This window comes from Camponotus vicinus, unplaced genomic scaffold (genome assembly GCF_025532165.1).
Source record: "Camponotus vicinus isolate PSW18456_S1 unplaced genomic scaffold, iyCamVici1.0 SCAF_1, whole genome shotgun sequence".
Taxonomy (NCBI): domain Eukaryota; kingdom Metazoa; phylum Arthropoda; class Insecta; order Hymenoptera; family Formicidae; genus Camponotus; species Camponotus vicinus.
In genome coordinates, this window is record NW_028141945.1 from 12,238,189 (window position 1) to 12,265,698 (window position 27,510).

General features: G+C 36.6%; 1 protein-coding gene across 5 annotated transcripts in view; it reads left to right on the forward strand.

The window, feature by feature from the left end:
- Window positions 1-27,510, forward strand: part of Msi (RNA-binding protein musashi) — a 131,721-nt gene that overhangs the window by 38,412 nt on the left and 65,799 nt on the right. Inside the window, exons 1-3 of one of the 5 annotated variants that reach the window (XM_083105422.1) lie at window positions 1,234-1,399; window positions 2,647-2,831; window positions 17,764-17,886. In XM_083105422.1, the coding sequence (XP_082961548.1) occupies window positions 17,831-17,886 (56 nt within the window). In that variant the 5' untranslated portion in view covers window positions 1,234-1,399; window positions 2,647-2,831; window positions 17,764-17,830. Of the gene's footprint in view, window positions 1-1,233; window positions 1,400-2,646; window positions 2,832-17,760; window positions 17,887-27,510 lie in introns of those variants that run through there. The other 4 variants (XM_083105430.1, XM_083105438.1, XM_083105411.1 and 1 more) reach the window with 4 other exon arrangements.

Consider the following 27,510-nt stretch of genomic DNA (forward strand, 5'->3'; position numbering starts at 1 on the left):
TTGATTTATTAATACGGTACACGCCATGTGGTAACGTCACACTCGCTCAGCATATTGATATACGGACTGCCCGTTAATAGGTGCGAAAACTGAAATAATTTTTCCCTCATTCTCGTATATACCTTGAGTCTTTCATCCTTTTTTGCCTCGAGAATCTCTTTTCCACTCCTTCCAATATAAATATATCACACGAATATAAAATGTATATAAATAATAAATAATATATATTTCATATAATATATTTATATTTGTATTAATTATTTACATCATTAATTAATTAATTAATATATTAACTATTATTTATATAATACATATATATATAATTGTTATTAACATGTATATAACATATATAAATATTTATATATTTATATAATACATATATATAATTATTATATAACATACATATAAATATTTATATAATATATATATATATAATTTTCAAATCGCAGAATTCTATTGGAAATCGCCTCAAGATGAAGTAAAAGCAATATGTTGTTGGCGACAAAATTCCCACCTCGATTCGTTGCGACTGTTAATTATACACATAAAAATATGACGTAAAGCCGACCTGAAAGCGCGCTATTTTTCGAGCTAGGAGCTCGCAGCCTAATGCTGGTAATAGCTTGTAACTTGGCAGCAACGTGGATGAAAATTTCGACCGCGACGGGCGGAGTTGTGTCGAGATAAGGAACTCTAAGTGAGGGAGACGTTTCGCCGAATAAAGGGTTAAGTAGTCGCGGCGTGTCTCCCCTCGGTAAAGGGAAAGGGGGGAGGGGGGCGAGTGCATCCGCGTCGAGAGGGAAGAGCGAGCGCCTCGCGACTCCGTGTGCATCGGGCTTTTGCGGCCTGGCCCATTAGCGTGACGTCGATATGTGCATCGTCTATACATAAATACCCGGCGACGTGTTTGCGGCCCGTTTACCCACCGGTTGCCACTTTGTAGCGGAGCGAGCGCGAGCGAGCGGGGAGACAAGTGCGAGAGCACGCACGCCGGACGCAAGCGCACTAACGTAACGTTATATCACTCTCTCGACCGGGGGAACGGGGCGAGGGGGCTTTTACGTACTCTCTATCGAGAGGGGGTTCCCGGCACTCCACCCCCAGCACCAGGCTCCATGTGGCGCCTGAGCGCAACGCCGGTGGGGGTAGAGCTCTCTCTCTCTCTCTGTCTCTCTTTCTCTTCTCTCCTCTTCCTCTTCCTCTTCGTGGGACACCCTCGGCGACGACGATGATGTCAAACTCAGTCGCGAGCCGAATATCGTGTCGCTCGCGCGCGTCTGTCGTTGTTCGTTGTTGTGACGTGACGTCGCGCGTTATCAATCGCGTGCGATACGATAAGATAAAAGACAGAGAGAGAGAAAGTGTGTGAGAGAGAGAGAGAGAGGGGCAGGAATGTCAGGTTCGTCTGTCGTCCCTTCTAGATTCTCGTCTCCCTTTTTTTTCATATTCTTGCGCCGATAAAACGGATTTTCTCTCGCGTTATCTTGACAATGTACATCGCGATTTCCCCATGTGTGTATGTGTGCGTGTGTGTGTGTAACATGTAACGCTCCGTGATACCTTACTTCGCGAGTATTCGAAAACTTCGAGGTATCCTCGCCCCCTGTCACCCCTCTCCTTCCTTTCACCCCCGCCACTGATATCGGTGATCCAGCCGAGACACTGGATTCTCTTGGCGAGAAAACGCTCTCAACATCCTTTTCCCAATCTCGTATACCGGGATGTATGTATGTATATACGGAAGATTCGTATACGTGCGTGAGCCGAAATCGATAACCTGAGGGGGCAGGCACCACGAAACGCTCTGGCAGACGCGACGCGACGCGACGCGCCGCGTCGCGACGCCACCGGATCGTTGTACGTATATACGTTTAACCCTTAAATTTCTAATGAGAGAATTCGGATGCTTGTGAGGAGTAGGTGGGACGCGGAAGAGATGCCACAGAAATATTTGCGTACTTCTCCCACCCTCTTTGCTCCCTCATGTGTGTCGGATTTTAAAATAAAGATTAGAATCTTCTCCCTGTTTTTACATTTCAGACGATTTATAATTAATTCACGCGCATTTTGAAAGACGTCAATTATTTGCATTAATTAATCGGTTTTACATAATTTTCTATTATTAATTATTTATGTTAGTCGACTCTTTGCGACTGGCGATTGTGTGTTGACCGTTATTTCGGAATTCGACAATTTTATTTCGGAAATTTCGCGTGTACGAAGGATTATAAATTCAAGGGTCGAACTACGCGGACAATTTATCGGTACGTTCGCCTCTCGATCGGTTAAATTGCCGCATCGCTATACAGCGTACGTAATTATGCAAAGACCAAATATAGACGCAAAATCAACCTCGAGCAACCCCGACACCTCAAATCCCTATGCAAATCCCGATGACACGCTAAATTGCCTTGGATTTTTGTCGCGACGTCATAAAAAGATGAAGAAAGAGAGAGAGAGAGAGAGAGAGAGAGAGAGAAAGAGAGAGAGAGAGAGTCACGTGTCTCCCTGATCTCGACGTAGCTTAACGAAGTTCGCAAGTGCAACGATCATGTTGATCACCAATCCGTTTACGCGCCGTTGATAAATAGAAAAGCGGAAGTACGGAACAAGCAAGATGAAACAAAAAAACGTGTGATTTCCCAGGAATGGCGATCGCGGATATCGGTCCACGTAACTGAGAGAGGGGAAAAGAAAGAGAGAAAGAGAAACATGTACAGCGCATTCAGAGAGATCGTAACCCAGGGTGCAACCCCAATTGCACCGACGCATCCGAGAATCATCACCCATCACGTTGTTCTAACATTCTATTGTCATCTATATATATATATGTAGGTATCCTCCAGTAATATAATAGTTATATAATATTTACATAATTCACTCGATATTATGCGACTTTTTAAAAGCGACTCAATTTTTTTTTTTGTGATTTTTTTGACTGCATTTAAAATATTTTTAAAGAATAAAAAAAAATATATATATATATTGTATTTATTTATTTATTTATATAAAATTCATTTTTTTATTTAAAAACCCACGCAATTTTATTTGACCTAACCTAACCTAAAAAAAAAATATATAAATACATTTTTATAATGCGAGACGAACTAACGAAATTTCGAATTTTTGTGGCTGTCGATCGACTGGGAGGGGAGCTTGTGCATTCTGTATTTCCGATTAAGGAAGTGTATCCTTCGTTGGGACGGACATGTCTTATTGGATTGGTTGTACGCGTACACACGGACCGGCGGAATCGCGGGACACACGAAGACGAGATGATAGTTATTTCGAATCCGATCGGTGGTGCTTTTGCTCGCCGAACCGGCGAAACAGACTGGACCAGATGTTGTCTAAATCCGTACCATCCGCCGACGATGGATCTTTCCCCTCGCCTCCCCGCCCCCTTATCCCCCTTCCGTCTTTTCGTTTCTCGGTACACCACCATGCATCGCCATTTTCTATCCCTACTACTATCACCACTACTCTGACGGCTGTCACCGTCAAAACACATCCAAACGTATCCTATCCTTCTGTCTAAACTAAAGTGTGTATCGACAGACCCTTTCAAGATTTTTATAAGACAAGAGAGCGAAGGAACTTGATAAATTTTTATATCAGGTCCTTTGCCTCCGAATTCGCTCAAAATTTGCCTAGAATCGGAAAAAGTAACGATTTCTTGTTATTTTTAAACATTTTAAACATATTAGAAAAATAATCGATGAGTTGATAATTATTTATATTACACACTATATATATTTAAAAGACCCCTTCCCGCAAAAATCTAACCTATTTTTATTTCTATTTATTTATTTTGATGTAGTAAATATTTAATAGCGTATTATTACGTATGTTATATAAAGGATAGATATATAAAAAGCACAAAACTATAGAGATTCAATATTTTAGGTTAGATTAAATATATTTTGGGATAGGGATGCAGAGGAAAGTGCTCGTTTATTTATGATTTTCACCATTAAATGTGTCGCATGAAGAAAATCATGAATTCAAAAACCAATAGCCTCTTCGTGGCATATTCTGGTATTTTCGCACTTATTTATCACAGTGAAAATATAAAAGTTAATTGAAAAAATAAATTGTTTCATATAAAGAGAGATTTTATATATTATTTTTCATTATAAAATCCTACTTGATTTATATATTATATTTCATTATAAAATGTTACTTGATGACCTTTCCAAACAGGAGATATTGTTTCCCAGGCTTTAAAATGTCATATCTCTTACAGGCCGAAAGAAAGCTCAATGAAAATTTTTAGCCAAATTGGCGGTGAAAAAAAACCTTAATATAGAAAATTTATCGGAAAATTCTTTTTTTCGAGAATTCTCCAATTTTATTTCCGTGCATTGTTTTTGTTTAAATTGTCCAAAACGCAAATATAAAAAAAAATTAATCAATTCCTTGAACACGCACTATTCAAGGTACAACCGGCGTCATCGTGAATTCTGACGGATTCATCTCGTTGCTTATTCGCCGCATTTGCAATGTAAAACCGCGCGCGTGCGGTGACGACGGACAGCGCGTGTATTTCTGGCGGAACGTCAAGTGGCATAAGAAGTATTTCTTAAAGCGGTTTGGGAGAGACGTACTCGAAATGGTCGAATTTCGAGGGATTCCAAGGTTGCGACTCTTGGACGACTCTTTATGTCGCTCGCCTCGACATTTTCACTGGGAAACCTCTTTCAAGGGAAGGGAAACCGTACATGAAATTGCGATTAACGTTGTTGACATATTATATATGCTGTTATTGTATACCTTTCATCGGGAAAACTGATGTGACCTGAGCATATGTATATGTGTGTGTGTGTGTGTCAAACTCCTTCGCACTTCAATCTAACGTGAACGAGCTAAAAGGATTGTTTAAATAATCCATTAAACAGAATTTTTTCGTTTATTTATTTTGGAGAAATATTTTATTTATTTATCTTTTTCATATATATATTTATCGACGCGCAAAAAGCGAACAATAACAATAGCGCGAGTAAAGTGATTCGATATGCGATATTCATGCAATTTACGATTTTTTTTTTCATTTACACTTTTACACGCGTGCAAGTCGTCGCTCGCCGCCTCGGTATTCCACTTGTTCAAATACATTTATCTTTCGTGGAAAGACGGACCTTTGTAAAGCCTTAGAGAGAGCGCGAAACAAAGAGTAAACGAAAGGCTCGCCGCAATTTTGTTTCCTAGATATTTATACGTTGCAAGGCCGCCAATCCCGGGCCGAATCTTGCCCTGGCGATGCCAACCCGCGAGACGATCTATTGCCGTTTTACCGATCAAATCGGCCTCTTAAATCGAACGTTCAAGTTTATGAACGACAAGTCGCTTTTAATATAAATCGAAAATATAAAAAAAAATCATTTAACTCACTTACACGCAGTATGTGATGTGTAAAATGCGGATATATTCAAATTATGATTAATATAAAAAATTAATATATAAAATGAATTTATTCTAAAATTAATTTAAAAAAATTACTTAATAAAAATATAAATTTTTATTAAATGATTAATACAAAAAAATCATTTAAAACTTACGCAGTATATGATGTGCAAAATGCGGATATATTCAAATTAAGCCAGTGTTTATAGTATTAATATATTAAAAAGTGATTATTATTCCCCCTCAATTGAATTTATTACCTGCTCTTTAAATATAGATATTTTTTGGAAATGAATTTTATAAAATATGATTCAAGAAGAAAAATTTAATTGTTTGTTACATAAATATTGCAGATTAATATCGCAAGAATTTTTTTTAATACAATACGTTGAAGTATTTCACACGCGTGTTTACATAAACGTGTTTATTATAAACGTGTTATATAAATGTGTTTATATAAATATTTTGCGAGTTTGCATTAAAATATATATTTTACAATAAAAACCTACAATACATATTTTATGCATGCATACATATATTATGTTACGTAATATGCAAAATGGATCATTACGGGAATATCAAATAATTAATTCTACAAATAACGAATAAATTATTAATTACTTAACTCACGGTTGCTCTCCATCGTCATCAGTTGCCTCTTCCTTTTCTCTCGTTCCTCTCTTGATTCTTTGCCGATCTTTCGATGACACTCGACACTCGTTCGCGAAAACACAGTTAATTACGATCACGCACTAATTAGCAGAATACGACACTTTGCATTGCGTTATCGATATCGATCACACATGACGAATCTTATTACATCGCGATGGCAAATCACGATCGTTGCAAAGCTACGATTCGCACAAAATTCACGCATCACTGGCCTCTTTCGTTATTAATAAATAATAAACAATGTTTGTAAAGATCGCAATAAAACGAAAACTTATAATTTCTACTCCCTATGAGTCCCTATTTCTACTGGAAATGTATATATATTGTACGAGATATATTGCTCCTCGGCACGCTTACGAGTCGTTAGTCGCGGGAATTAATTAATTCACCAATTAATAATTGATATAATGAACACACGGCACGAACATAATGCGTTTAGTATCTTTCTCATACTTATCACGATCGCACTATGAAGATACGACGATCATACTGTGTCTTTGCCGTTCGAATGACAACAAAACCAAGGCATGTAAACAATAGCACGTTAATGTTTATACGAGAAACGTCGTATTATCTCTATCACCAAGCAAGTGTTTATCGAAATATATATTTATTTGAAATACTAATCGCGCACACACATATACGCATGCGCGAAAAATATTAAAATTGCACGCATGTTTGCGAAAAGATCGGATATTATATAATCATTAATTAATCGTTTGCATGAAATATTTACATATAATTTTATACCATAAATTTATACGGAATATATTCTATTTTTTTAAATTTCAAATTAATTATTAATAAACGATCGACGACTTTTTCACGATTCTCTTTTATTCGATTCGGCGATTCGTGTATGATTGCAAAAATTGATAGACAAATTACATTTAAATCAGCGAAAAATTCAAAGCGCGATGCGAGATGCGTTCGTACTATTGTTGATTGTTTACTAAATAGCTATATCTGTAGAGAGAGAGAGAAATATTTGCTTCAAAATAAATTGTGTCTCGATATCTTTACGAATTGCTCTGAATGATAATCTCCAATTGTACAAACAATAGCGCCGAATTTTCCGACGTATTGTTGTTAACGTACGCCTGTCATTCGTTTGGTGAGACTCGAAGGAGAAGGTCGTGGCTCGACAGGTCATGTCGTCACATTAGCTTTTGAAATATGATCGTGACAAGTATGTATCAAGAGAGTCACCGAACGCGATCATTCTTCACGACAACGTCGACTAGAGATCCGGAATAATTAATTTGATAATTCGAGGCGACGGCTATTTATACTCTTCAAAGCAAGTATTTCTCGCAGCATATATTCATTTTTCAATTCACGTACGCGAATAGTGTTGAAATTGTAGAATGTGCTATTTGTTACTGTGTGCATGCGTGTGTTATTTATTTCAAGTGTGTGTGTTATTATTTCATTACTTTTACATATACGAGTTTTTAATTGCCCAAGAGATGGACAATTTTGACTTTATCAAGCGTGCGTAGGTAGATATACACATGTATCTATGAATATAGTGTCTACTTTCTGGAAAGATATGGAAAATCTGGATTTCTCTGAGATTTCTTTTATACCTAGAAAAATCAGGAAATTCTCGTGGAATTTTATTGGGATTCAGAGAATTTCAAAAAATTCTCTTTTCGATAATTTTGCTATCATATTGTAAACAGTCGACATGCCAAGTGAATTTCATGTTTAAAATATATTATAAATATATTATAAATCTATATATATATATATATATATATATATATATATATATTTATATATATATTTATATATTTATATATTTATATATTTATATTTATTTATTTATATATTTATATTTATTTATTTATATATTTATATATTTATATATGTATTTATATATTTAAAGCCTTAACACACAAAATATTGAATATGCAATATATATTTTTCATATAAATAATTTTAAATGAAAAATTATGCAATATATATTTTTCATATAAATAATTTTAAATGAAAAATTTTAATGTTTAATGAAAAAATGAAAATATTATGAGAAACATTTATCTTACGAAAGTTATTCAGTTTTTTTCAATACATTTGCATTATTTATTTGAAACTAAAGTGGCTCTGCGTTTTGCCTTCATACAAGTGAAAAATATTATAAAATGCAAAAACAATGAAGAATTATAAAATATTATTATTAAAAAATTGCACTGTAAAAAATCTTTAAAATTCTCTTTATTTAGAACTTTGAATAAAAATATATTGGAATGGAAGCTCAGGAGATTTTTTTTTACAAGATTCGGGTAGACACCCTGGAATATCATCGAAATATATATATCGCATTAAAAATGAGAAATTTCAGAGCACGAATCATTACGCGTTTTTACGTTTTAACGTAATCGTTTTCCTAAATTCGAGCCAATGATTTAGTTTCTTGCAGTATCCATTAACGTAGACGCGATGAAAGTTGTCGTCGGTTTTCGAGGACAAAAGACGAGAGAGAGAGAGAGAGCTGGATTTCGGAGGTGGATGCTCGAGTGAAAAAAAATCCGGGACGAAGAGGGGTGATGGGGAGTGAGGGAGATGAAGGAAAGGGAGCGGAAGCGAAACAATCTTCGGCTGCGTAGCTTTCTCATTATCGCGATTGTTTCGCGATGAGTACCAACAATGCTCGACACAACGACGACTTTTTCGTCGCAGGTTTCTTGGAAAGAGGAAGCATTTCCCCGCCTTTTTCCGCCTCTCGTTGTACATTCTCCCCTTCCTCCACCCTCTCCCTTTCCTTTCGTTCCCGTTTGGGTCACGTCTCTCCATCTCCGAGATCGAGAACGCAACTAAAACGAGGTTACAAAGTGTCAATATTACGTCGTCGGGTTCCTGCCTCGTCTTGTTTCCCACCTTGGGAGGGAGTTTCGTGTCGTTTTCGACGCCGAACGGAGAGATTTCGCGAACTGATGAGGTCTAAATTGGTAAGTGGCCGGCTATGGACTCTAGTGCCCCAAGTCCATATCTTTTTCGATATTATTTTCTCGAGAAATAACGAGGAAAATATCGGGGACAGAGAGAAATGGCTATTTCTTTCCTTCATCTGTAGAAATCAATCGCGCGCGCGTGCATGGGACGAGAGATTTGGCAGGTATTCAAAAGCGGCGAGATTATCCAGTTCGACCTGGTGGACTCGGACGTTCTTGGCTTGTGTCGATTTTTTTCTTCTCCAGCGACTCGCGATAAATCCGTTTGAGTTTCTTTATGCCGCTTAAAACGAGAAACGTATTCATAAATGGAGAACCTGATCCCAACATGAATCGTGAGGGGACGTAGGTATCAGGAGGCACCATTTGTTATTCGGATGGTATTTCGATAGGAGGGAAGACGCGAACGTTGTACCGATCAATACTCTGCGTCGGTGTCGTTTTCGATCGAGCGCGAATGACGCTCTCGTTTCATGATTATCATTCTCGCTTAATAGCTGCAAGAGCTCTACCATTTGATGCCAGGATACGAGACGATGCGGAGACGAAAAATTTACGGTAGCGCGTTGTCGGGGGTTGTCTTGCCAATTTCTTATTTATCTCTATTTACGCGGCTCTCTTCGTGTGTAACACTTCATAAATTCGGGCTTTATCGGGGTGTTTACTCCCTGGAAAAATCATGGAGAACCTGGAATTTCCAAGGATTTTTTTATATCTGGAGAAATCAGAGAGAATTTTCATGGAATTTTATTGATTAAAAATAGTATTTAAAAAAAATTCTCTCTCTGATAATTTTGTAATCAGTCAGTAGGCCAAGTGAATTATATGTCTTTATTTAATTTTTGTGGTGAAAAGTTAAAAATATTATGCAGATGAAAAATGTTTACCTCACGAAAGCTATTCAGTTTTTTTCAGTACGCTTTCAAATCTGGTACTTAAAGCTTACGTAGCTCTTTATTTTTCCTTCGTATGAGTGAAAAACATTAGAAAACGCATGCAATAAGAACAAATTTAATTTAGAAGTTGACAAAATATCTTTAAAATATTTCTTTTTGTCTGGAATTTTAAACAAAATACCTAGAAGATTAGGGAATTTTCAGAATTTTTTTGCTCTCCAAAATTTGAGTAGATTTTTAGCAATTATTTTACATGGATCGCTTGATGTTGTGTCTAATTTTACTCACCTCTTCGAGGGAGGAGCAAAAATCACTCAACTATTTATCAACGTTATTATTTCTGATCTGATTAATTCGACTAGCGCCGAGCGAGATGAAATCGGGATGTTAACTTTGAAAAGAGAATCTATCGACGTTTCGAGTTCGCGAGATTCAAGAAGGATCGCGTCAATTACTAAACGAGACGGTCGGAGAGAAGGAAATCACACCGACAGAGGAGGTTCACTCTTTCCTCGTCATTTATTTAAGCCCGTTAAACGGTCTTAATAGACCGGTCTTTAATAGACTTCGCTAGGTTCTAGCTAAGGGACCGGGGTCGGATTAAAAGATCGCCGCTACCTTCTACCCTTCCCCTCCCCCTCCCCTCGATCTCTTTCCCCGCGCCTTCCGCTTCCGTTATGTCGTCGACGAAGACGACGTCGCGAAGACGACAGGTGGGACTCGGGGAGTTGCCCTCGCGAGCGACCAAGACTAACCCGATTTGCGGAGATAAAACGGCAAGCGAAAGTGCGCGACACCCGGGAAATCCATTAAAGTTCCTGCGGCTTTTCAAATTTTCTAAAATTAAATATTACTCACACGATTCTCTCCCTCTCTTTCTCCCTCTTTCAGTGCGTCCCCCGCACAGCCGCAAGTTTTCCACGTATTATGCTGGAATTTATTCGCAAATATAACCCTCCAATTTTTTTTTATTTTTTTTAAATACGGTAGGTACAGTGTCGATCAAAAGTATCGCGTCACTCGCAAAAAATGCGGAAAACCCGATTAAACGAGTGAGTCTTTTTATCTCTTTTTCCCCACTAGTTATTTTGCGCGTGCTCGTAAAATGATTAAAGCATAAAATAACGGCAATATAAAATATAATTTGGTAATATTTGTTTTTTTTATAATTTTTTTCATTAAAGTAACGACTTGTTTTTCTACTGTTTTGGCCGGCACTATATTTTACGCAACATATTTGAATTTTTTTAATTTAAATTCCCTCTTATTTAGAGTTTTTTTTTAAACAAACAATTTTTCCGACCGCTTTTGTCAATCGAAAAGCAAATAACAAATAAAGCATCAACGTCATAATATATGTATAACGCAGGAATTACAAATTAGTAGTCACGTTAATTGAAACAATTCATACGCAATTAATTTAAAGCGTCTAATTATTCCGAAATGATATTAATTTATTCATCACTCATGTGTGCGACTGCATTAACTGCGAAAGCTGGAAGCTGCATTTGGAGCAAATATAATGGACGAAAAAAGGTGAGGAGGAGAAAGAGAGAGGGGGAGGAAGCTCGGGCGAGAGAGAGCGTGTCTTTTCGACCGCGAGTGACGTTTAATCGGGCCGCGTGGTACGTGGACCATGACCAACGAGAAACCGTGCCCATTCTGGTTCGCCCACGTGACAAAGACGACGATGATTCTGGCACGGTTGACTTTCGCGACGCGAATGATGGATCGCCGGCAGCGGATTCGTTCAAACAGCATGGAAGATTAAATCCAAATATACTCACCACGCTAATTTGGAGCAATGAGCGATCTCTCGGAGCTCCTCTCGTTCCGCACGTCGATCTCCGCCGATGGATGGGGATGAAAGTGCTCCGTCGAGAGACACCCCATTCGTATCGATGAAAACTTCATAGAACTATATGGCAGAGAATCTCTCTCTCTCTCTCTTTCTCTCTCGGTTACATGAAATAAAATCAATTTTGTCGTTTGCCCGATAATGTATCGCCAGTTTTATGTCTGGTGAAAGGGGTGCTTGCAGCGACTGTAAATTGCAGCGGATTCCCACGACTATCGTTATTTATAGTCACTGGGATTTTTCGAAAGGGAGGCATTTACGATCCACGGCTTTTCGCGCCTGCAAAGATCCTCTCTCTCTCATTCGTTCTATTTATAAATTTCCAAACGATCTCGAGCATTTTAATTTCGACACGCTTATACACGTATGCTACTCACGGGATGATAAATCGCGATAACGCGAAATTTCACTCCAGGTTTCCCTCGATCGCGCGAGAGTCGATCGCTCGACCTCTTATCGTTTTTTCGCGTTATTGTCTACGGAAAAGTTGCGAGATCGCGAGAGGGAAAAGGAGCGGCGTCCTGGCACCGATTCTCGAATTGCATTCGTTCGCTTTATTGCGGCGGTATACACTGCATAAAATGTCTGCGTCTCGCGCAAATGGCGAAAGAGGATTTACGACTTCCTAGTCGAGCACGGAGATGGAGAAAGTAGACGCGAGCGCGGTGTCTTCCGTTTATAGCGAAGCGAGCGATCCGCTGGCGTGTAATGGTCTGTCTCGCCTCAATGATTATAATATCAACGTGGCATCGTGGTTTTTCCCTTCTCTTCGGTGTCAAACGGGCGTTTTTGCGCTCCGCGTTCAAGCGCGAAACGTCATAATCCGCGAACAATCGCTTCCATTGTATCATTCATCGTCGAATTTATTCGCGATTGACAGTCGGAGATACTGCATATCAACTCCCTGGAAAAATATGGAAATCTGAATTTCTCAGACATTTCTTTCGCGTATCTTGAAAAGTCAGGGAAAAATCGGAGAGTTCTCCTGAAATTTTATCGGGCTTCGGAGATTTTTTAAAAATTCTCTCTTTTGTTTTCATCTTGTAAACAATCGACAAGCTAAATGAATTAAGCGTTTGAAATATATTATAAGTGTATATCTATTTCTATTTATATATATTAATATATATTCAATTTCTCAGCAAAATATTGAATATGCAGTATATAATTTTTTATTATAATATTTGAAAAAATGAGAGAATGTTATGCAAGTGAAAAAACGCTTATCTTATGAGAATAATTATTTAGTTTTTTTTTCAGTAGTTATAGATTAGTTATAGGTTAGTTATAGATTACATAATACCAATAATATGAATATCAACCTTAATTTTATCTCTAATAATTTTTTTATAATTATTAGAATATTTTAATTTTTTTATAAACGTATTTTTTAAATATTCCTTCTTATTAAAATACAATAAATAAAATCTCAAAAATGATAATAAATTTATTTTCTCTTGTTGATTCTTCAACAAAAATTTTAATTTTAAATTTTAAATTTTTCACTAAATTGATTTAGAACTTTTATTATCTCTTTCATCTTTCTTTATTAATTTTAATTAATTCTATCTCGATGCTTAATTTGGAATCTAATAATAATTTTCTTTTTTTAAGGATTTAAAATTCTAATTAATTACTTTTATTTAAATATCTATTCTAATTAATTAGTCTTATTCAAATATAATTAATTATTCTTATTCTGGTATCTTATTTAATTATTTTTTTAAAATTATTTACATTAATTATAAATAATATTATAGGTTCATTTTCACATATTTTCACAATTTTTAAATATTTAAAATTTTATTTATTTTTATCACTATATGATTTATTGTATGAATATGTGTGATTTTATTTAATATTTTTAATTATATGAATGAATTTTTTTCATATTTTCTTCACATTGACTCTCCATTTATTCTTATATCATTTTTAGTTATTCTTTAGTATATTTATAAGTATTTACGTTATAAAAGTTAGTTTGTTTTCAATTTATTTACAAATCTAGTACTTGAAATTTAAGAATTTTTGAGTGAAAAATATTAGAAAATGCATGCAATAAAAAATCTATTTTAAAAAATTGCAACAAAAATTTTAAACATATTTTCTTTACCCGGAAGGTCGGAGAATTATTTTACAAGATTTGAGTAGACACCCTGTATATCAAATGAATCAATGTTCCGATCAATGTTCCGTGATTGTTTCGCGATCGAAATCACGATTGACATGATCGGGATTGATTTTCCGAGGCCGAATTGATGCGGAGGTATTTTCATTATATCTGCATACGTGGAGCGCACCAGCTGCATTAATTAAAGCACTTTGATCCTGTCAATGTTGATTAGACCGCTCCGAGCTTATGTTTCTCGCATGTACGTTTCGCATTGAGATTTCCGTTTGCCAGTCAACAAAGTTCGCATCGCGAAACTTTGGCGAGTGCAACGCCGTTCCCATAGCGGATGATCATTGCAGCTGAAAATTATCATTGGCGGGTCCTAACGGACGCTCGTCACGGCATATTGCATTTCCGGAATCGAAAGCGCGCGAGGGGGTGAGTTCTTCATACCTTTAGTTTTGGCAAAAAATACACCAATCCTCGCACTCGTCCATCTTCCTTTACACCTGGAGTTTTCTGTAGAAAATCAATTTCGCGATTTCTAAGAGAGAACGACTGTCTAATGGACTCTCTTGTCATTTTTTGCGACGCCAATAATTATCTTCGAAATGTTTTATCGTTGGAGATACTTCCTCCTCTCCTCAGGTATTTCGCGAAGATAATGGCCATTATTCGCGGAATCGGTGGTCCTTATCACTGCCGTATGAGCTGACAAACAATGGTGGCGGACAATGGCAGCGCTCGATCGACTACATGGAATACAATGGATTTTGTCGTGCTCTCTAAATCCGGCTCTCCACGATGCGTTTTCTCTCGGCCTGCACTCGGATATTCTCGCTAATTAGCGAGAATATGTACCGTTTTCCCGCTCTTGGACACGGCGGATGATCGTTCTAGAGCTTCAATTCGAACGAGAGTGCAATTTGTCATCATTCGCGAAAGTGAATCTAAAATATAAGAAGTTACCATGAATATCAATCTATATTAAGGTCTTTGCCTTTGATTTGGTTAAAAATTTGCTTGGAACTCTCTTTCGACCTACAGTTAAGATTTATGCTATTTTAAAGCCTTTGAACCAATATGTCATCCTTGGGAAAAATCATCAAGTAGTATTTTATAATGAAAGTATATATAAAATATTTTTTTCTAATTCCTTCGAGTACCACTCGATAATTTTAGGAGAAACTTTTACATTAGGATCTTCATCTCCGATTTGGCACAAAACTTGCACGGAGTTTCCTTTTGACCTACAATCACGAAACTATCAATTCTTTATTACTTTGTATTTAAATATTATATTAGAAAATTGATCAATAAATTGCTAATTATTTAGTATTATATTATATGTATATGAGCAGAGTGTGTATGTGTCATATATATGTTATATATAGATTATATATAGATATACAGAAAGCCATAGAAACTGAACATTTTAAATTGGGTTAGATTTGGTTAGATATTTTGGGATGGAAATGTAGTGGAAGGGTTTATTATTTTCATCATTATATATATTATATGTATGAAAAAAAATATTTTATATATACTTTCATTATAAAATACTACTTGATGATTTTTCCCAAGGATGACATATTGGTTCAAAGGCTTTAAAATAGCATAAATCTTAACTGTAGGTCGAAAGAGAGTTCCAAGCAAATTTTTAACCAAATCAAAGGCAAAGACCTTAATATAGATTGATATTCATGGTAACTTCTTATATTTAAGATCATCTTAAGTATAGTCCTAGGTCGTCCTAAAATTCCGTTCAACCAATTTTCAAGCCTTGCTTAAGACGATCTTAAATATAAGAACGAACTATAAATACCAATCTTAGAAATTTACCAATTTTAGACATCTCTCTTCGTGACATATACACACACACAGAGAAAATGGGCAATATGTACAGTAATCTTTACTAATTCATTAATCGAGAATTAACCCTTGCTCCGGGAAATCACCCGGGGAAGCCGCAACGAGATTTCCGCGCGGCAAAGATGATTCCCTCGTTATTATATACGATGAGGGTGAAATAGACGGCCGAATAATTCGCCCTGCCATACCCGGCATTGAGATCTATGGCTTGTCAAGAATTGTCCGGCCGTTTGTCTTGTCAAGTGTGTGTTGCGAATCGCAACGTATTCCAAAGCTTCCAGGATTTAAGCGTATAACGAGCAATTCTTTCTCCTCATCCTCTTCCCTCCCTCATTCTTTTTTTGCACCGTTGAGTGGCTAAGAAGCGGCGAGCGAGAAAAAGCCCGGGAGTAGTAAGAAGACGGTAGGAAAGGAAGACGAAGAAGACAGTAAGGAGAGAGTAAAGGAGTCTGGGAATCCATTAACGAGTGCCGTTTTCATACCTTTCCATGCCAGCCACTCTCATGCACTCTCTCGTTTCTCCCATCTCTTTTTCAATCCTCGCCACCCACTCTCAGCCGACTATGCATCCCTCTCCTCTCTCTCTTTCTCTCTTTTTCTCTCTTTCTCTGCCTCTTTTTTCGTCTTGCTGCTTGAAAGAGCATCCACCGGCACAATAGATCGTTCATTACCGATACCGAAGCCCGAAAAGCGGAAAGATAGTAATGTGAGAAAAGGGGTGAATGTGTGTGAGATGTGCGTATGAGTTCGTATTCGTGTATGTGTATGTGTTTCATCTCGCAAATACGTTTATACGGCGATATAACGGATACGAAAGATGGATGTAAAGAGGGGTGGTGCTTTTAAGAGAGATGGCCGATGCCATCGTCACGCTTTAGATCTCCATATCTTTGGAAAGGCGGCGCTTCGCGGACCACAATTACGGGCGGAATCGTGTCCGATGGCTTTAAATTTAAAATCGTTCGACAATTTAATCATAGCGATCATGCATATATATTGAAAAATATACACCGATAGATGCGGGAAGGATCGATTACACCGAGTACCGCAGTTAAATGATGCGCCTAAAATATCGATTGACGTATATCTTCGTGCGAGAGAGATGGAAATTATATTTCTATTCTTGAATCATATCAGAATGTCTTCTCGTATCTAGGAAAAACATGAAAAATCTGGAATTCAGGATTTCTCTTGAATCTGGAAAAAATTACAGAACTTTATTAGGACTAGGGGAATTTTTAAAAAATTCTCTCTTTGATAATTTTATTGTTTTGTTTTGATTATTTTATTGTTACATAGCCGACAATTATGAATTGTGCTTGAAATATATTATATATTTGTTTTTGTTTTTAGCCAAGAGAATATCGAATATACAGTATAAATTCTTTATTGTAATTTTTAGTGATAAAGAAATGAGATTGACATGCAAATGAAAAATGTTTATCTTATGAAAGTTAATGAATTCTTTTTTTCAGTACATTTGCAAATCACTTGCACACAAATGGCCCTATATTTTTCCTTTCCGTATGAGTGAAAAGCATTAGAAAACGCACTAGTTTTAGAAAGTTGTACCAAAAAATTTTCAAAACATTCTCTTCTATTTATCTGGAATTTTAAACAAAAATATCTTGGAAAATTAGAGAATTTTCAAGGAATCTTTTTACAAGATTTAGATACCCTGTGTATTCTTGTTACATTATTTTTATTATTATATTTTATTTTATTTTGTATATTTTATCTATATTTTTATTTGTTATATTTCATCTATATTTTTATTTTTCAATGCAAAATTTACATAGTTTTTGTACATTTGTTTATTTAGTTTGTATATTTGTTGTTTGTATTTTTTTGGCAAAATATGATTAATCATCTTGAAAATTTATAACTATTCTTTTCGAGAAAATTGAATTTAATCGACGTCACTTCAATACTTCTCTTTTTAAACTTTGATTCAATTACCAATTTTAATTAATCGTTTTTTATGTATTTCAGTGACGTGTTAGGGCTGTGAAGAGAATCCGAAAGTGACGGAATTAGCGGGCATTAATCGCGACCATCGATGGCGGCCGCGAGTTTTCCTCCAAACTTCTCGAACGTTGGTGTATTAGAGAATTGGTAAGTGTTTTTCTTTTTTGGCATAATATTCATTATAAATCGAGTTTGTCTTTATATCGAATATCGGAAAAGCTTGAGATTTTGCCCCGAACTGTATTAAATCAGTAAGTTTGTCATTATTTACGATGCAACTTTGTTCATCGTAATCAATATTAAGTTTTTATAATACCAAGCTTAGAGACATCAATATAATTTAATAATTGATTGTAATTATTGAAAAATTCGCGAAAATTCTGTCGAATCAAATTACGATTAATTTCCGTTCTTAAATCAACATTATTTACGATGCAACTTTGTAAAGTCAATACTCTTACAATATCGAGGTATCGATAATTCAGTAATTGATTGTGATTAATGATAAATTAGCGGAACTTGTGCTGAATGTGCTCAAATTATGATTGATTTTCATTTAAATTGACTTCGATCGGGGATTGCTTAGCGATGGAATAAAAAAAGAGTCACAATGAATGATAAATTTACTTGAAATTTGTCGAAGCTCCCGCATTGTGGAGTTATAAATATCATCGTTTAATTAACAATATTGATTTTAAACATATAGACGTACATTTGTGAGCGCGATCATCGACGATCGACATATAATTAATTCGAATGCATGAAAACTCGGCGCTTTAATCAAGCAAATAGAGTAGGCTTACATATGCTATGTCTCACTGCATGTCGGTAATGTGCGTAAACCTGTACTTCCTGTCTCAAGCTGTTTCACGATCGTTGTATATACACAGTGCACGATACACACTGTAAGAATATACATTCCCGTCAACGACGAGATGGCGATATAGAGTTTCAACCAGCTTAACAGAATTATTTTATTTTACCTCCATTACCATCGAATATTATCCTAATCGAATACGTCGTGACAAATGACAAATTGTCTCTGTAACATTGAGCGAATCGTCTCTCTGACACTTGGCCAGGAATGTCGCGAGAGACGATTATTAATCATTATCATTCCCATCAGAAACTTTCAACATTAAATATGTCATATAATGAAAATTGAACCAAAATGGGAAATCTATTCGAACTTAATCGAGAAGTAATATTTCGTCGCGTTTAATTTTCGCGCGCGCGCGAATTCGCGGGGAATCCCCTCTCGTTTAATTTCCTTTTAATCTTAATTAAGAAATCTCCCTACGCCGGTCCCGCAAATCATCCCGCGAGTCCGAGAGATTCGAGCGTGATATTTGTACGTCGTCGGGCACAATAAAGTGGCTTAGACAATGCGGCATTGTTGTACGCGCGTTTCGTGCAGACAAGGTATCTTGCACGGAAGGTCAGATGCCGTATTATCGTCCGCCCGTCACGGGCGGAATGGAACGCTTGCAGCAGCAACAGCAGCAGCAGCAGCAGCGGAGGCGGCAGCGGCGGGGAATGAAAAGTAGGTTTCTTCTATTTTCCAGTTTTGATTAAAGTTCCTTTTAGGAGGAGAGCGAACATGGAGATTCTTTGCGCGCGTGCATATACATACATTCATACATAGCGAGATGAGAATTCGCGCGCCACGCACGTACCTTCGTACCCTCTTCCACCCCCGCGAGTCTCCAGCCCGAAAGGGAAACAAGACGAGTCCGCGATTAGGTCTTTCGCCACCCTTTGTTCCCGACCCGCGAACCTTGCGTGCCTAAGATCGAAGGAGAATAGTAATCAGCAAGGATCGCTTTGTATCGGTATGTATAGTAGAATCGCGAATGTTTTCTAGAGGGCCCAATCTCTATTCTAGCGGTATGAAAAATTGATAACTTTTGGAGATTTTCTTCCCGAGGAATATTAGAAATTTATCTTTTTACGTTTTTTTTTATTGATATTTAGGTACGTCTGTATTTTTAAATCTCTCGTAATTATCCAAGGCGAAGAAACTGATTCTAATTTTATTCCGTAGGATATTTTTTTTTGGGATACTGGACATAGTTTTATTAGGAAAAATTGAGAAATGACAAAGTAGTGTCATTTTGAAATTAAATATCTCAACTTGTTGAAATTTTTTTTATTTCGTGAAGACCGGAGAAATATTAGATATTAATTTTTGAAACTTTAATTAAATCGACCCCAAAAATATTCTATGGAATAAAATTGGACCGAGTTTTTTTTATTTCAGACAATTACACGCGAGGAGCGAGTAATATGTCGGACTGTCGAATCATACATTTTTGAACACGCTTTTGAATACGCGGAGGTATTCAAAAAAAGGTAAATATTTAAGATTTAAAAATATTGACGTATTGTATAAACATCAATAGAAATATACGTAAAACGCCAAAAAGATCAATTTCCAATATTCTTCCAAAGAAATTCCTGAAAATCAATTTTTTGCATTATTAGAGCAGATTGGACCCTTAAGCTAGAACCGTACGACGATTCGCTCTCGTGATAGATATGTACGTATATATCGTGTGAATTATTGCTACGTATCTGCTTACTGATGGTCTACAAATAGGAAGTGTCGATATTACGCGCGAAATGTCACAACGCTTGGGATCCAATTTAAAGTCTTGAAATATGGATTGTAAAGTCGAGCGTGTTTAATTGTACGTAAATCCGGATGCATTATACGATATACATGACACATGAAACGCCCGGCGATTTTATTTATAATCGTATGTGCAATCGTGCCGTTTCGCTTCTCATTTTAGCGATTAAATGCCACATGGATGACTCGAATGTCGATTAGCGACATTAACGTGGAGGATTATATCATTCACCGCGATTAATTCGCGGTGATTCGAATTCGGCGTCATATATATATATATTATAATCATCGATTTTTCTCGTTAAAAGAATTTAATAATGGATAGATTCCGCGCAATATATGCTTCGCGGTTATATTTGCCATTCAGAGTCGGATATTGTAATTGAAAAAAAAAAGAAAGAAAAATCACGAACGTGCATTTTAACGCGCTCAATGATTTTTATTCGTACCTTTCTAGACAAGATTGTCTGACAATCTACATCTCATAAGATTATAATATGCTCCGAATCACATTACGTTTCAAAATGGCGTCATCTTGGCTTTAAATGCTCTTCAAACGCAGCAGTCTATTCGCGAGCGTGTTTTTACATCAGCAAGCTTGTCCACCCACGTACACTTGGCATTCGGCTGCTCTCCTCGTTAGGGACGCACGTAATGAGCGGATATTAAATACAACCCGCGATGGGTTGTTCTCGTTTCACGTATTTTGTTGAGACGCGAGAGACAGACTTGTATATTTTCGGATAAATTTATTGAGGGAGGTGGGCAATCGCGCTCTTGCTCTCTCTCTCTCTCTCTCGATGACAGAAACCCTCGTGGACGGTCGCTCCTTTGCGAACTTTGAGACTTTGTACAAAACGACGGCAGGTGCGAGGTCGCCCACGCGACGTATATTGGTCGACGAGATAGAGTGGGTGGCGTCCACAATTAGACGATGTTAGCGCGTGCGTACGTACATGCATAAATTGATGTTACTTGCCAACGGCAACACGGGACGTACGCGCCTCGCGCACCCCCGCACCCCCGCACCCCCCCCCCCCCGTGGGGGTGACAAACCGTGCCGTGGATTTTTGCGTAGCGGCCCGCGGAATTAATTTGTGCGACGGCAGCGGAAATGGAGATTGAAATATCTGCTGGCCGAGTTTTCCGAGGGAGATCGACGGAGGCGACTGGAAGCGCGATGTCAGCGCTCGAACTCGGTCGAGGAACTCTTGTAAACGAGTTGAAATAAATTTGATAAATTCTCGCGGAGACGCATACGTCCGCTGCTTTCTGCTTTTTGCGCGTTCTCTTTTATTTAAATTTATTAGATCGGTATATATCGATAAAATGTACGATACAGATGTTTGTTTCCGCTGCCTCTTTTTTTTTTGTTTTATTCGCGATGCCTTTTTTCCCTCGCTGCCAATTTTATTTAACGACCATTGACGCAAACATGTATCGATTATGGAGTAATTGTTGGGAACTGTTTCTATTTCTGATAATATTGCGGGAGAGATTTATTTCTGCAAAGTAATAATGTTTAACGAGTAATATTGAATAACTGCGTGATTTTAATATCTCCTCGAAAGGATAGCATTTTTTTCGCGTATCTAAAAGAGGGATTTAATAGATGATAAAGCCTTCATCTGTCGATCGATTTCCGTTCCATCGCGGTGAAAGATCTTCGTCAGGAATTCTATTAGCGCGACGAGATTAATTCGCGGCTGACTATATAATTTGCACATCGCGGTACTATTATCTTGAATTTTATACAAGCCAATGCGCTCATGTGTAATCCCTCAAAAGCTCGAAAGCAAATCCGGAACAAGAATCCCGCTGGCCAAATGGAGTACTCTCCGCGTTGACTAGCCAAAGAAATTTATTGCCACGAAAATAAAGCTATCTTTTAAAGGAGATATCTGCTGATAGCTCAACATGCTCGCAGAACGCAACTACGATTTATAACAATTAATTATAAAGTTAAAATCTATCATAAAAATAAGTTGATACATATAACATGTTCCTTTTGTCGATTAAATAAAAGAAAAACTTTGATAAAGTAAGCACGTGATGTCTACAATAATAATACAAATAAAGAGATGTGATATTTATGTCTACAATCTTCAAGAGCCTTATATTTAATAGATTTGAAAATTTTACATTAATTTATATACAATATTCATTTTCACATTTTGACATATATTGTAGAAGATACATTCTAAGTAATACGTTTTTAATTTTGTGACTTTCTCTTTTGGCCCCTGAAATACTCGATTTTGAAATATTGAATTATAAAAATAACATTTTTAAAAAAGAGAATTGAATCACAATAACTGTAATTTTGACATATGTTTTGAAAATCTGATCCCTTATTATAAAGTAAAGTCAAAGTACGCTTCAAAATTATTTCTGGATTACTGTTTAATTATTGATTAGAATTATGTATGAATTATATATTAATATAAAATATTAATATAATGTTATGTAATATTTAATATAATATATAAATTTATATATTATATTAAATATATATTATATAAATATTAAAATATCAAAGGCTATAAGAGCCAAACGCGGGTGATCGTGCGACAGTTTCACAGAAAAATAATTTTTCTGTGAAACTAATATTTGTGCACAGGGCACGGATTTATCTTGGTTAAACCAAGTAAAATTTATAATCTCAATTCAAGATTCTTATAATACCCCTCTTACCCCCCCAAAGAAGTTATAGGCGAGAAAAATAACAGGTCGAAAGTCGCTAAATCGGGAATCGAACCCGAGTCTTTCGCTTATATATTATATAATTTGATATATTATATAATATTAATATATAATTATATACATGATTAAGAATTATATATATAATATATATTGATTATATATACTTATTTTTCAACATTGTACTATGTGGTTATTATTACAAATAGAAAATATAAATATTTAAATAAATGGGTAGGAGAGGTGAAACACCTTTTTCTTCACTTCGAAAAAAACTAACCTAACCCAAACCAAATTTCAGTTTAAAATCAGGAATAGTAAGGTTAGTTTTTTTAGATGGGTGAGGAAAGAGGTGCGCCCACGCGTTTATTTAAATATATTTATATTTTTTTATTTTTAATAATAACCGATATAACGCGTTGTTGAAGTAAATAATTAATAATTCTGAGAATCAATAATTGAAAAGTATCTAGAAAGAATTCTGAAGCTTGCTGGCAAGAACTCAATAACGGGCAAATATAAACAAAAAATGTAAACAATTCAAAATCACATCAGGATTCAAAAAGAGTGTATTATTGGAAGAATGTGTACCCTCTACAAAACATATGTCACTATGAAAATGATTCGCGTGCAAAGTTAATATCAAGTTTTACCATAAATTTATATATACAATCGTCAAGACTCTCCGCGAGGAAATTGCGTGAAATCACTTTTATTGGGTAATCCGTGCGCACAGGGACAATCCTCGGGACTATCTTAGCGGCTTAAGATGGAGGGTGAAATCGCCTCTCTTGTATCGTGCACTCTCGTTCTACCCCGACGTGGAGACCACAGCGATGGCCCTACATACCGCACGGTAGGGTCGTATAAACGAGTTTCGGTGGAAGTGGCTCGAAACCCACGAGTTTCCGGTGTCGCAGGATTGCCATGGCCGGTAACGCCTTTGCCATGGTACACCGCACGACACCGCAATCTGTTCTGCATTATCCCCGTGTTTAAAATCGCCACCGATAAGCACAATCGATACACTCGATACATACAGAATCCCGACGTTTTATTCAGACGATCGTCCCCATGCAACGCCGGTTTATCGACGTTCCATCGCGCTTCCAACTCACTTGTTACGATATGACGTATTATTGACACGTCGAATCAAGCAACAGTAACACGGATCGCCTTTCCGGTTCATTATACTAGGGATCCTTGCTTTAATTATATCCTTTCAATCGAATTTGACGTTTCTAGTCTTCAAAAATTGTCTATTAAATAAAGGTCCTTGCGTTGCATCAAAGATACCTCTGGAAATGCGTTTTGTCGTGCATTAATTTACCGAATAAAAATAAATTAGAGACCTTCGTGTCACGTCCCACGAATAAAAAATAATATAAGAATATCACGGAAGTAGCAGAAATATCCGTTCCGATTTCTTCCTTCGGTGACCTCTCAGATCGATACGATATCAGGCTTGACAAGCGAAACAGAGAGTCCGTGTTACGGCTTTTGGTAACGATTTCGCCGAGTGATATCGGTGCCAGGATATCAAAAACCGATGGCGGCCGCGATACACGCGAATAATCCGCAGACTTCACATTTTCCGCTAGGTTATCCTTGATGCCGTTGTTAATAAAAGATCGCGTGAAAGGGAAGAGGAGATTCGAAAAGTAAGAAAGTGAAAATATTGTAATGTCCCTTAATTAAGGAGCATCCTGTTTTCAGTATATCGTCTTTCTGATGATTAGAATCTCATCATCTCTTTTTCATTATTAAATATAAATTAATATAAATTTAAAGAGACTTAAAATAGAGCTTTAAATAATAACCTAGTCTAATTATAACAAATTTACTTTTTTCAGCGGCTTTAATATAATTTCTGGATCATCGTGAGTATTTTGGGAATTTGTTTTGTTGCCATTTAACTTTCAGCATCGGTTAACGACTTTTAATATTCACGTGTCAATAAATGTGTCCCGATAATAGACTGGTAATCGATTGTAGAAACGCTCCATTTAAACGTAAATCGTTTATTTACTTTGCGTCACGACACCATAATTACATGTTTCTTTCACTGGTTTACACAATGAAGATACCAGAGTGTGGTGAATAGCTATTCCTAAGGGAAAACTCACCGCGACGTGTATCAGCTGGCACGCCAGGCACATGGCGGGTTGTACTACTTGCGAGAATCTCCTTCGCTACCGTTTCTTTTTCCCCTTTCACTCCATATCGAACGCCTATTATTACGTTTTACTTTTGCGTTCAACTAGATGGGTTGAAAAAAAAGGAAAAATACGAGTGCCTCGATAAATTCGCTGCGCTTTTGCGCGAAACGTTGCGTGTATGTATTTCACGCTGCGAGCGAGCCGTTAAATTGATCACAACGACGTGCAACGTCAAATCCCTGCCAACTAATCTAGCCAAAGTTATATCGCGAGGTGTCACAGATTATTATCGCGTCCGGTTCCAGACTGACTGCCGTGTAAATTTGGGGACTTTCGTAAGATCCGTAATGCATCAAGTCCAATTTAACGCAAAACGACACGTGCTCTAAAAATCAGGCGACCTGTTTAACTCATCTCATGATTGCCTCAAAAATAAAGAAAAAAAGGAAAATTGGAAACGATTCGTCGCATCGTCAGAGTGAGTCTTGTCTCGCTTGAATTTCGGAAAGTAACCATTTTGCGAGAGAGATGTATTTTTGCCGAGAAATTAAAACACGCGTCTTGTCCAGGATTTTTCTTCTTTTCTTCTTCTTTCTTCTTTTTCTTTTTTTTCTTCAATATGACTTTCTTTAATTTTTCTCCTTTTCTTCTTCATTACGATTTTCCTCAATTTTTCTTCGTTTCTTCTTTATAATTTTCTTCAATTTTTCTTCTTTTCTTTTTCATTATGATTTTCTTCAATTTTTCTTCTTTTTTTGTCAATACGATGTACACTTAACCCTCCCAACCCTGTCTTTCTCCTTAGTAAAAGCTCCTTTCTCACGACCAGTTTATGCCTTCGTGTAACACCCTCCTACTTTCCGGTTATTTCACCATCGCTCGTATTTCAAAGTGTAGATAGCGAACAAATTTCAGCGAACATCTTACAACCCATATATGCTTTCCCCGTATGAACTACTTATTATTTACGCCCGTGTCTTTCCAACTATTTTAGAAAATCGTACAACAGTAAAATCGCACGATATATCTTTCTACACATCTCTTATTTTCATATTCTTACATTTTATTGAATCTGGAAGACTTTGGAGAATCGTGCCTTGAAAAATTCTCGAACTCCTTGTAGTGCAAACGTTGTGTATAACGCGTGACTCGAGAGAAACATGCGAAGAACAATAAACATTTCCAAGTATTGTATTGTATATTTGCCTCGTAATTGTTACTTTACGATACTTATGGGGTTCTTATCTGGTTTCCTTGTGGGAACCCGTACACACACATCCAAGCAGCTCCGCATTTCTCGCCTCTTGCGTATCTCGGCGTCTTGCGACCTGTTCTCGAAGGTAGGAAACGTAGGTAGGAAGATGAAAGAGAGGAGGCCCGCCGTTTACGGGCGGTAAGTCGGCCAATTTATGGCACTCAGAAATTTATAGGTTCAATTTCCGCGATATTTAAACGACTCGACGGCTAAAATCCTCGCCACCCGTCGGTGAATTTTCGCCGATTTTTTTTTATTCCAAAAAACGCGGCATGATAAAATAACTCTGCCATTGTTGGCACTCGCGTGCATTCTAATTGGTTATGCAAACTATTTTGGAAATCTAAAAAATCGCGCGTACACATATCCTGATTTGAATACAATTAATAATAAAAAAAAAATTATATTTTATTTTTGAAAAATGATTTAAATGCATTTTTATGTATTTTTGTTAAATATTTGTATAGATACACGTATTCATCGCTGAAAAAAATTAAATCATAAACGAATGTTTACCATGGAGTTAATTCAATTTCAATTTACCGGTCACCGGTTTATGCTGTATATCTTCGATAATTTTGTCGCCTTTCTCCGTCGCTCGTGCGGGTCGTGATATTTATCAAAACATTGTAGTCCGGACTGCGCGCGTCCTAGAAACGATCTGGATGGAGTTTTCGCGAGGCGAGTACGTACATAAAATACGGCAAACACAATCCCTGCCAAATATACATACGCGTTACTTGCCTGGAGAGAACGGTGGAATATTAATTTAAACCAACGTTATATAATATCGCATCGTTTCTAGAAACAAGGAAAGTTACTCTTTAATGAACAAAAATATTACGTTTATTAATATTAATATTACCAAATTATACTTTATTACTGTTATTTTCTGCTTTAATGTCGTGAAAATTATAACAGATAATAATAGAAATAATAAATTTTTGAATCTTCAAAATACCCTTCCTTTGCTTTCAATATTGCCAGATATTTTTGGCATTCTTGATAACAGTTTTTTTTTAAAT